Raw genomic sequence first — 12,051 nt, 5'->3', positions numbered from 1 at the left:
ATTTGGCAAATAGTTTCGAATTGTGTCGCGTAATGTGCGTTAGAAAGCTCTTTTGTCGATTGTAATTTTTGCAACGTTTCGAAACTGTCGAGCGGTGTCACTTTTTACCGACTGTAAAACCGTTATAATTAATAACTTTAAAATGAGATCCTCATGATAGTTAATCTGCTTGATAAAATCGTAGACGGGGTTTACTTTTTGTAACCTAAATTTCAAACATTTACCTGAATAACAAATTTCCCTGTCTTTTTTAATTATTCAATTTGAACAATAACGTTAAATAATCTAGCGATCCGATCAATCAACTTTACGTGTTTTTCGAATACTGAGTTTATAAAAATCCGTGCAATTTGGAAAAAAAAAATAAAAATTCAATTTCATTTCCAAAAATTTCTTAAATATATTTAATCAATATTTCTAATTTTTGCACTCGTATAAACGATCAATACGGTAAAATATATAAGCAGATTCACAAACTAATAAAAAATTCAAAAAACAAAAAAAAAAAAAAAAATGAACAAATTTGAAATAAAGCCAAATAAATGAAAATTTTCTGCCACATTTTCGGCACTGCTTGAGACTTTTTCGCAGATTTTCGCCGTCTGTCACGGTCTCCTTGCCACTATAACCGGACTCACAGTTTTCTCCGCGTTATCGAATCCGCGTTTTTACAATCCAGCAACGTGAAATCCTTACAGATACGCGGTTGCTTCCCAATCAATTAAACCGGAAGCATTAGATTTCTAATCACCGTACGTCATCGGTCATGCTTACCGATCGTCGCTGCATCGGCTTTGCAAATCGCTTCGTGTTCTCGTCAATTCTTTACTCAACGTTACAGATTTTTTTAAACTCCATCGCGAGCAGATTAATTTAGAATATCAAATCTCTAATTTATCTGAACAAAACCTACTTGCAAACACTGTTATACAAACAATATACTTATAAATATTAAACAATCGATTAGTTTGAATTATCAGATAGGCATCATATTGGTATATTGTAATAATTAGATTCACAATTTTTCCGGGCTGTTTCAATTTTAATTTCATAAACTGCAGGTCGCAGTGACTTGCTTTACCATTTGTGCGCATCCAGTCGAAACCATCGTCCATCCAAATGGCTTTTCACCACCGTCTAACTCTTCCATAATGTCGATTTCGTTCCTGAAATTTCACCAAGTTTGAGCTAGTCTTCTTTTTTCAAATATTCTATGTAACTGAGAAGCTTCCCGAAAATAAACAATTTTTTCAGTTTTCTTAACACAATTGTGCTCATATCATGTGTGTTACTGTTGTATTTCATTCTTTGTTGTCAATGAGGTTTAAATTTATGACGTCAATTTACTAACGCATTTCTGAGAAAATTTGTTATTTCGTTACTTTAGGAATTAGTAAAGAATTATAAAAAAAAAATTGAAGAAAAATCTTTTAAATCAAGATTTTCAAAGTCTTTGTAAATTGCTTGTTAACAATAAATTCCTGGTTTTATTTTCCAGTATTTCGTTGAGTAAACGTAACTTACTTCAACTAATTCAACTACGTGTCTATAAATATTAACGATTATCTTGAAATAATCTGTCCAAACCATCTTTCCGGTAACTTCGGAGCCTTTGAACCTGCTGATCGAGATCTGAGACTCAATAATCCGAATCTTCTCTGTTTCAGTCCCGATTCCGGAACACAAAAAGCCTACCGACTACGTCTCTGGATTGTTCAGGGTGGAAGCCACACTTCAGCCTCGGCCAAGGAGGCGACTTTCTCTTTCTATACAGGAGGAAACCCCACAGAGTCCAACGTCAACGTCGAATCGACCCGAAGACATCAAGTAAGTTTTTGTCTGAAATTTTAAACCACAGATAGAGAGTCAGAGCTAAACATCTCGAAATTTTGGAAAACGTGGAATTGTCAGAGGATTTTTATTTCGCTCAAGGAAAAAACTGAAAATATCAGTTTTTTATCATTGGAATTAAAAATGATTTTTTGAGGTAACAAATTTTATTTTTTTACTCGAAGAAACAAATTGGCTTTTTTTTAAACTGACTTTTTGTAAATTATATTTCTTCTCAATTCGAATTGAATTTCAACCAAGTACGTATAGTAGAGTTAATAACCCAAACGACTTAACTTTAAAAAAATTCCTGATATTTATTTATTTATTTATCTCTTGACTGTTTTAATATCCCTTGGATATTAAAATTCGACTATATTTCATCGAGAATTGTTATTAAAATTACACGGAAGTGCCGCTTCTAACAATAAGAAGAATGAGTAATAAATAACAAAGGTCAGGAGCCTTGGATTCGGATCAATTTTTTGATAACCGCTTCGATGTATGAGGCATTCCACGACAAATCGAGTAGTTTCAGATCCTGGCGATCCTCGATTTGAACTGCACGTATCGTTAGAATAAAAAATTGTTTATTCAATTTTGAATAAAATGAGGTTCATTCCATGGCGATTGAAAATCGCTGCTCAAATCAATCTACTTTTCTGTTTTTTTTTTCTTCTCTCTTCTCTTTCTTTTACGTTGAAAAAAAATGAAAAATTTTTATCAGTAAAATCTGATACGTAAATGCTTGAAAGAATTTTCGATGCCGCACGGAATGCCCCATATATAGGTACATGAACGTAATGATTGAAATGAAAAAATGTAGAAGTAAAAGGAGTCCTCCGACCAGGTCACGACGCCAACGCAACGCGAATAATCTACTCCACCTCTGAAAGGTGCCGACCTTCGCTTTGAAATATCTTTCGACGTTATACCGGCTATTCGACCTTCGGATAATTTCAGATAACGTCTTTCAGCTCTCAGTTTGGTTCTTACTTCGCTGATTCTTATGTCTGTATTTTTTGCTGTTAATTATAAATATATTAAATATATTATCCACAATGGAATTGAAACTTTACAACGAAACTGCGAAATAATTTATGTTTATGCGTGTAGTACAAAGAATAATTGTATATTAAAACGAACGAATTTTTAAAGAGTAATCAGTTATTTTTAACAAAAGGAAACTTTGAAAACGTAGAAAAAATTCATTAAAAAATCATAATTCACTAAATTTTCAATATTTTGAGCTGAAAATTGAGTGAGTAACTATCAAGAAACGGTTATTTGGGAAAAAAAATACGGAGATATTGCACGACAAAAAAAAATGTATTTATTTTAGTGAGTGAAGTTGAATTTTTGGAAAAATAATGAATTAACAAGTTTTACTGTATTTTATTATTTATCTTGGATGAAATCAGATTAGTTTGGATCTTTTTCGATCTAATTCTGAGTCATTTTTTTCTCTGCAATTTAATGACACAAACGATAAACTAAACAGTCAGACATGATACGCAACATAAGTGTTGAGAATTCTAAATTACATGAATGACAAAGCATATATTTCTTAGTCGAAGCGAAATAAAGAAGAAGATTCGCGTTTCGAAACAACGTTTTTACCGCACGCATGACGAATCTCAAAGACATGCAGCCCAGGTTCTCGCTATTCTATTATACCTAAAACGGAATTACATGTATTATTAATTATAATTACACGATTCTTTGTCAATTCAACAACCTGGAATTTCCGCGATTGGACTTTCCGATTTCCCCGTGACGCCGATACGCCAGATTTTCATTGTCATCGTACCTACCAATGAGTCGATGACTCTCAACTATTCGTATTACTTTCCTGAATTGTTTGCAACAAAAATCTGCTTGTCTAAAAAAGTTCACGTGATCTGGCGATAGATAAATTTATCAATTATTGATCGTTAAATTTTATTTGTGTAAATTACCCACATTTTCGCAGTTTTTAATTCTCGTTATTCTCGTGCATGTCCTGAAAATTTACCTTCTCGAGTTAAATTATCCTTAATTTAAAGACACCCTGTAAGTCTGTCTACATCATTTCTTGAAGTTGCATTCAAGGATAATATTAAACTCGTGTTATACAGCTATATGTCTATAACATATATATATATATTTCTACTGTTGCACTGACGCATCGAATGCAAATTAAATTCTTTGCTGCGCGAAAAGGTAAAAATATCTCACAACGCAATTTTACTGTCTCTTAATTGTTACTTTTTTCGCACCTGCAATACGCCAGATTTTCTTTTATCGCTCATATCGCCAATTTCTGAGATCCTAAATCCAGGCAAATCAAAGGCGATGCTTTCCTCTCTTACTCTTATATTACATTTCCTCCTTCTCGCCAGTTCCCTAGACGATAATACACCGCATATTGCGGTTTCAGAATGTTTTGAACGACCTTCGTTACTCGTTGTCAGCCTTGCGGCTTCGCCTGGCTTTTAATGGGGCTCAATTAACGTGAAACTATACTTGCAATTAGCTCGTCTTTAAACAATAGTTCCGAGACTGTCATAACTCCTGCAGAATGCAATAACGCCGATATAAAAAAAAAACGAAAAAAAAATTTCAGGACTGATAAAAAATCGAAATTAATCAGCCATTTCGAACGAGACTAGATTTAGAGATGATCGAAAAAAATTCGCCAAAAAGTGACAAGATCAAAATCATTATAAAAATATTCTGCAGCAGTTACAGATGAAAACCTTATTAAATTAATCGGTTATGGTGAAACAATAAAAACAGTAAGAAAAAAAAAAAAAAAATGACCTATATTCTATTCTATAGTGGACGGAATTTGAAGTTCCGAATTTGAAAATTTCTTTCTGTGATAAAAAGGATGAAAATAGTTACTTTCCTAGTTACTTTTAAAAGTATTTTAAGTTATTCATCAATCACAGCTAGGTATAAATTTTTCTCACTGCCAGCATCCGAAGATCAGACAATAGCTGCGTTGCATCGTTCTCGATGAAGGTGAAAGTACCGCTGAGGCACCCGGCGTTACGTAATAATCCATAAACGATACTGTCCCATCAAATTCTCTGTGGCATTTATACGCGTGTAGCCACACATCTTGATTCGCGAATAACAGCCGCAAGTCATTGCGGTTAGTTTCAACCACGTCGTTGTCCGGCTTAGACCGCTTAGACTCTTCAGCGTGTGTGATAATTAATTAATAAAAATTATTTCCTATATCTACCTCGTATTGGCTCAGAATTTTCCACGAAATGGAGATGTTGCAACGTCGCTTTAAAATGTGCGTGTTTTTTGGTTTTTTTTTTTTTTTTTTTTTATTCGCTCCTTTTTTATTTTTGTCTATCAAATTAATTCTTCGAGTTATGCATAATTGCTTACATAATAATCTTCCTATTATATATTATTACAATTGTGTGGGAGTAAGTTGTTCGGATGAATTATAATTATTAGGATGAAAATGAAGCCAAGTTCTCACGATTTTGTTAGTAATTCAAAAATTGTTCAATATATATATTACGATTACAATATTAAACTGATTACTTATTGTGGTCTTAAGCAGACACTATTTAATGTGACAGAATTATATCGAAAATAAATTTCACGCATTAGGATATGTATACATATATTTACAATAAAGTTTCTTCAAGTCACGTGGCGAATTACAGCATCGCTTTGAACAGCTTTGCTACAGGCGATACTCATTTCGTGATTCACTAATTACGTATACAATATACAAGAATAATGTGATTATGATCATCTTCCGTCATTACATATCGAGGTTTAATTATAGAAAACTTATAAATTTTTATAATGTTCATCAGTTTTTCTAGTGAATTAAAAAAAAAAACTGTGCAAATCAATTCGTTTCGTCCAACTAGAAAAAGAAAAGAACAGAAAAGTTTCCATGCATATTATGCAATAAATAGTTCTTCGTCATTCTCACGTGCTTAAATTTTTTTTATCCAAAGAATATTATGATTAGCAAATTTGTTAATGTATATAGACACTTAGAGTAGTTAGTAGTAGCGAGAAGGGAAGAAAATGAATTAAAAAGAAAAAAAAAAAAAAACACTTCATGTAATTCATAATCGATTAAAATTCCTTGACTGATGAGTGATTAGTTGAAATATTTATGTTAATTTTTTTTTTTTTTTTTTATTTCAGGATCGAGACGCCGACGTCGTCGACGATTCCAACGCCGGAAGTATCAACGCCAGATCCAACAAGTCCGCTGTCACCAACATCCGCGTATTTCACAACCTCGGAAGGCAAGGCGAGATTTTTGACGAGGTATTCGCGCGACGTAACGGAAGAATCGATTCCAACTTCCGTCGGAAACGAGGGCAGCAACGACTCGGCGCAATCAATCGTTGCCGACAATCAGGATCTCAAACAGAAAAAGGTGCGTAAGAATAAATTATGAATTCGATGCCGGACTGCAAGCCGATCGTAGCTGAAAAAAAAAATCCTCATTTCTAATCGTTTCGATGTAAAAATTAATGGTTTTACTTCTTAAGCATTAATTTCGACTGATTTCTACGGATTTCTATATTTTATCATTAATTGATCTTCAAATCGGATAGAATTATACTGGAAATCATTGCGAAAGTATCAAGTTCTAGGGGGAGGGGAGGGGGGATACTTAAGGAGATACTTAGTTTTGGAGAACTCAAATACGTTAAACTGTTGTTTTTTTTTTTTTTTTTATTTGTTTCATTTGTAACCAAAGAAAATAAAAATGATTTTCAAATGTCAGGGGAAAGAAATTTTTTTTTTAATGGTTTTTTGGAGAATCTAAAATAATGCTTAATACTGTTTACAGAAGTCGTTTTGAAACTATTGAAAAAATATTTTGGAAAACTCCTATATTTTTAGTTTATTGAACCGTTTCAAGACTAATCGATCGCAACGATTTTCACATCATTTCAAATGATTCGTGTTAATTTAAATTTCAAGGTTTCACTTACCTCGATCAATGCCTCGCATTTACGATATCATTTCAAACAATTAAATTCAAATAACTTCTTCGAATGAATCGGCGAACCTCGAAAAAAAATTTTTTTTTCTTAAACTCCAGACGTTTTTTTTTTCTCTCTTTCTTTATTGCTTTTCATATATTATTATATCGTCAGCGCTTAAAGATCTAGTTATTTCTTCCGCAGGAGGAGCTGGTCGTACGCCTTGACAGAAAGCTCGTCGTCCTTCGAGCCGAACAGGAAGCTGTGCGAGAAGAAGGTGACGTCAACGATGCTCTGGGTGCCAGAGTCACGTCTCGAGTGACGGCGGTTGCTCGGCCAGCCGAAGCCTCCAAGTACAGACTCCACGTCGAGGAAGTTGGCAAAATAACGAGCCTTCTTCTTGGTCTCAGCGGAAGACTTGCGCGTGCTGAAAACGCGCTTTACGGAATGCCAGTCGACCACGCCGAGCGGGTTAGTCTCAATTAAGTTCGTGATTATTCGTGGTTGCATTTTCAAAGTTGATCAGTTTCATCTAATTCATCATACGAGATCATCACATTATCCATGAGGCATTCGTTTATTATTTTTTTATTTATTTTTATTTTTTTTTGTACACTCTATACCATACTTAAAAATCAAAAATAGTAAGGGTTGGACGTCGTAGGTCGGTTTGGAGTGGAATGCCTTCTATATAAGCTACAAAGATTTCTGTAAGACTACAAAAATAGAAAATACTGGAGTTATGAAAGATAGCTTAGAATTAGATATCGTTGCTGTTAATTTGAAATCGATTTAAATTTTGCTAAAAATGTAGTAAATTTGTTCGATTTCACTCTTGTAAGACAATCTATGATTTTGTTTAAAAAATATGTTTCCTACGAGTTCCCTGAAACGCTCTTTTTTTATCATCTCGGCGTCGGTGGATATTTGATTAAACAAGATACTGCAGCGATATTGATTGAAACCAAGAAATGGCAACATCGAACTGATAACTGATAAGAAAAAAGAGAATCTGTTTCATTTATCTTGAAGAAAACAGTCTTTTAAAAGAAATGAAATTCTCTCGAATCTACTAGATTTTTAAAAATTTTACAACGATTTAAAACCAAGCATCGATATACTTAGACTTTTGTTTAGGATTCGAGTATTTTCTTTTTTAAATTCGAGTTTTTATGTTTTAAAAAGACTTTTAAGATCTGATCCTTCGCAGATTAAGGAAGCAATAATTTTACGAATACTTGATACGCGGGCATCTTTAAATTGGTATACATTAACGACAATAATAAATCTGAACGATTGCAGAAAATCTTGGAGAGCAAGAGAGACAAGCTGTTGGATCAACTCGAGGAGGCAAAAGTGTTGAAGAGCAATATTGACAAGAGAAGCGTCAGCGTCTCGGCAATATTGTCGAAATATTTGAACGAGGAGGAATACGCCGATTACCAGCACTTCATAAACATGAAGGCGAAACTGATAATGGACGGTCGTGAGATCCAGGACAAAGTGAAATTGGGAGAAGAGCAGCTTACAGCCCTGAAAGAAGCCATCGATTAAATTTAGTTCATTGTTGTTGTTGTTATTCTTGTTGTTTTTGTCGTTGTAGCAATGTTATGTCGCGAAAACAATGTCGGACTTGCATATATTGTGGTTAAGTTAAAGTCTGCAGTGTTATTAATAATAAGTATTAATTTATGAGTCGCGGCAGTAATGATCAGATATTTAAAAAGTTTTGAGAGAAAGACGAGGATCGTAAGGAGAAAAAATAATATGCGGGAAGAAAAATTGCTTTTCCTTCAATAACGTGACAACACTGCAACGCTATAAGTAATTGATTGTAAATTGAATATTACAAAAGTCAACTTTACCTGCAGCCGCATCGCGTTTCGTTGGTGTTTTCTTTTTTTTCTTTTTTTTTTTTTTTTTTATTATAACAAGGCTATCTAACAATAAGAGAATCCATGAACCCACGCTAGGCTTGAAAATTTAGCTGGAAATATCATTTCTCTTAAACCTTGAGTGCCTAGTCTTATCGAGCTCCTTTCGTACCTAGTTATCCGGTGAACGTTGAGGATATATCTTTTTAATCTGTAAATTTGTGAAATAATAAATCGTACGGTACCGAATTACTCGCGGTTAATTGCTTGATAATTGTTTTAAGTGGACATACGTATTCGAAACAAGAAACTTTATAAACGAACGAGGAATTAATTGATGATTTCAGGGTTACTTGTACGTAAGGACAATCGTTTATAGTTTTATAATAATCGCTGAGCGAAAAAGAAAAACAGAAGCATTTTCGCAAAAACATCGATGACGTCGGTGACATTTTTTATTTTGCAATATTTCATCACAAACATATACAATGATCGAGACTCTATGATTAATATTCGATAGAAGTATCGTTATTTATTATATGTATATAAGTATACATATATTTGCATAATCGTAAATTAGGAAAATGTTGAAAGTAACGATGTCTTGTTGGTTTGTTTGTTTTTTGTTTTTTGCTTTTTTTCCCAAATAGTATTCGTTTTTTCTATAATCTTTTTTTCTTATCAAAGAAAATCAAAATTCTAATATATTTTAGTATGGAATATATTTATCACTCGTAAATCGTCTCTCTCTTTCTCTCTCTCTCTTTCTCTCTCTCTCTCTCTCTCTCCATTACTCTTTATTTACTTTATACGGGTGAAAGAAAAAAAAGGTTATACATATTATCGGGAAAAGTGAAATTTCGTTTATTTATTAGTAAAAATTATTATTTATTTATTTTTTTCTTTTATTTTTACAATTCAAATTTTCTAATCCTGTCGTTGTTTAATTTTCTCAACATTTTTCTATCAATTCATCTTAACATCAATAGTTCTTCGCTGATCAATTGCGATTGTCCCAGTCCTTACACTTACAATTTTCACTAATTATGCTTCTTCCAAACTTTAGCGAATAACCGAATCGATCGATACGTCCTAAGAGAAGAAATTTGGTTACACTCACAGGTTATAATTGTTATTATATCTAAATCCCGATGTGAATTTACATTAAAAACACACATATATATATATATATATACATATATATTACTTCGATAAGCTTCGTGACAATAGACGTAGATAAAACATCATAATAATAGCAACGATTTTAAGTTAAACACAGTGTAAATCAATCATCACTTCTGTTCATTATTACATTATTTCTCATTATTTTTTCTCTTATTCAACTTTGATCAGTTGTATTACTTGTAGTTTTCCAATAATTTTTATTTTTATTTATTTTTTATTGTTTTTATTTTTATTTCTTTTTCCTTCTTTTTTTTCTTTTTTTTTTTTTATAAATATGTATACACATTCTCTTTCTCATCCTTTCGTACAATATATTGTAAAATGAGCCTGCCTTTTTAATTAAATACGCGCGGTGAGTTCTCTCATATTATAAAAACATGTGATATAAGGCTAAGAATAGGATTCCCACACATATATATATATATATATAAATATATACACACACATTGTATATATATATATATACATACAATACATACATGCATACATATATTATATCAATATGTATTATACTATATTATATATATATATACATATATATATATATATATATATATATATATATATATATATATACGGTCAAAAAATTGGCGTTTAATAGCCGAATAAAAATATAACTGTAAATATATATATATATACATTAATACGTAAATTTTTAAGTGAAAAGAATCATTGTTATTATCATTATTATTATTATTATTATTATTATTATTGTCATCGTCGTCACCATTAGAATTTTCTTAAACAACGAAACACACATTTCCATGACTTGGTTAGATCTAAATATCCGGCTGTCCTCTTGATTGGGCATTTATCGGGCCGCATTATCCGAGGCCCAGCGCTTGTGATCTTTGTTGTTCGGGTCTTTGAGTTGCAGGTATCGCTGCTCTGCTTCGTGGAGCCCTTTCGACTTTTTATATGAAATTTTATGCCTCAGTCGCACCGTAGTACTATACTTATACGTCGGTTTATTACACCTTGCACGCAATTTTTTTTTTTTTTTTTTCTTTTCTTTTCTTTCTTTCTTTCTCTCTTATATTCGTGGCTGAAAATCACGAATATATTTCTTCTCACTTTGACGTATCCATCAGCGCAGTAATTTCCTATTCCTTAACATTTTTTTTTTTTTTTTTTTTTGCACATCAATCACGGGTATATAAAATTATTATCGATAATTGATAAATAATCGCTGCAGTCGTTCTCTTCATGTCGCTATACATTGAAGACGGAGATGAAAATTGAACATATATATGTATACAATTTTTTTTTTTTTTTTTTCTCGCTGATCATACGTCGGTTTCTCCTGACGCTTGAGCTTGGTAATGGAATATTTACTAACGTCTCAAACATTCTGAGATGGAACCACCACGGATCAATTATATACATACGTATCTTGAAAGTTTTTTTTTTTTAATGCAAGTTTTTTTAAACTTTAATTGTCGTAAGACGAATTAACAATTTGAAAAACAATTACATTATCGCGGATAATGTTACGCGGAAACAACTTACGATAATGAAAGTAAGAAAGCAAAATAACTAGAATCAACATTTTTATATCATACACACTCGATGATTTATCATACTTATTGCTATAAATAAAAATATACGCGCGTTAAGACTGAACTTAGGGCATAAAATTTTAAAAATAGTCAATTTTTTTGTTCCTTTATTATTGACGTTTATAATTAGTATAAACGGAACAAATAATTATCCCATATATACTTGTTTAATTCAGGTAGTTTATTCATATATATGTATATATACGATATATACATATATATATATATACACACATACACACACACGCATGCAAGCAACGAACGTCAATGTCATACACATCTTAGTTGTAATTTCAATTCAACGACCACAACTAGCGGATATACATATATATAAAATTGTACATATTGAACGAATAGCTATATTCGAACATATGGTGCTCTGGATAAAGATTTTCACGTAAAAATGTTCCATTATGTTTTACAAGAACAATCATAGGGATATTAATATTTAATTACCTTGTATATATGCATATTATAACATTCAGGTAACGTGAAATCCAATTGTTATTGTCGTAAACTTATACTTTGGTACTTAAGGCTATACCAGAGTTTTTTAGCCTGATAATATCACTACTATTATTGTTAGATTTATTATCATTATCTTTACTTCATATGTACTATTATTATTAATATTAT

General features: G+C 32.0%; 1 protein-coding gene across 1 annotated transcript in view; it reads left to right on the top strand.

Annotated features, from left to right (window-relative positions):
• The window catches only part of LOC124404653 (protein Shroom), a 142,771-nt gene extending 134,238 nt beyond the window's left edge, over positions 1 to 8,533 (top strand). The window contains exons 12-15 of the mRNA XM_046878987.1: positions 1,668 to 1,827; positions 6,004 to 6,241; positions 7,002 to 7,268; positions 8,100 to 8,533. Coding sequence (XP_046734943.1) covers positions 1,668 to 1,827; positions 6,004 to 6,241; positions 7,002 to 7,268; positions 8,100 to 8,351 — 917 coding nt within the window. The 3' untranslated portion in view covers positions 8,352 to 8,533. The remainder of the gene's footprint in view (positions 1 to 1,667; positions 1,828 to 6,003; positions 6,242 to 7,001; positions 7,269 to 8,099) is intronic.
• Positions 8,534 to 12,051: the final 3,518 nt, after the last annotated feature.

Source organism: Diprion similis, chromosome 3, assembly GCF_021155765.1.
Source record: "Diprion similis isolate iyDipSimi1 chromosome 3, iyDipSimi1.1, whole genome shotgun sequence".
NCBI lineage: Eukaryota > Metazoa > Arthropoda > Insecta > Hymenoptera > Diprionidae > Diprion > Diprion similis.
This window is presented reverse-complemented; position numbering and strand designations above follow the sequence as displayed.